We start from the raw sequence: 423 nt of genomic DNA on the forward strand, positions 1-423 counted from the left end.
AAGAATGAAGGTGAGGAAAAAAACCAGCCACTACCGACACAGCCCTCCAAACTGAGCAGCAAGGAAGCAGCAGACAACCTCGGGCCATCTGCAGTAAGTCTAAAACACAGCAAGTAGAAAGAGGTCCGAGATAATAAGCCACTTCGCTGGCAAAGCTGCTGCTGTCTCTGCTAAAGGATATCTCTGCTTCCGTGGAAGCAGCTGAAAGCTGCTCCGGCGAAATCTCCACCCGGTCTTTTCTCTTATCGGAGCGGCGCAGGATGATCACAGAATGGATATGCACAATTCGGCTGGTGTCAACCTAGCGACACAGAACGGAAAATCGATCATTCCTCCGCCGGGAAAATCATCACCCGGCTCCTGTACCTTCAGCAAGGAAAAAGCCCACACGGGAGCACAGCCAGGCGCGCCGGCAGGGAGGAG

General features: G+C 53.4%; 1 protein-coding gene across 1 annotated transcript in view; it reads right to left on the reverse strand.

Moving 5' to 3' along the window:
• BRCC3 (BRCA1/BRCA2-containing complex, subunit 3) overlaps positions 1-301 on the reverse strand; it is a gene marked incomplete at its 5' end in the record, with an annotated part of 5,116 nt that extends 4,815 nt beyond the window's left edge. Inside the window, one exon of the mRNA XM_010142991.1 lies at positions 182-301. Within this exon, the coding sequence (XP_010141293.1) occupies positions 182-301 (120 nt within the window). The remainder of the gene's footprint in view (positions 1-181) is intronic.
• Between the last annotated feature and the right edge of the window lie 122 nt (positions 302-423).

This window comes from Buceros rhinoceros, unplaced genomic scaffold (assembly GCF_000710305.1).
Source record: "Buceros rhinoceros silvestris isolate BGI_N320 unplaced genomic scaffold, ASM71030v1 scaffold32069, whole genome shotgun sequence".
In the NCBI taxonomy this organism is placed as follows: domain Eukaryota; kingdom Metazoa; phylum Chordata; class Aves; order Bucerotiformes; family Bucerotidae; genus Buceros; species Buceros rhinoceros.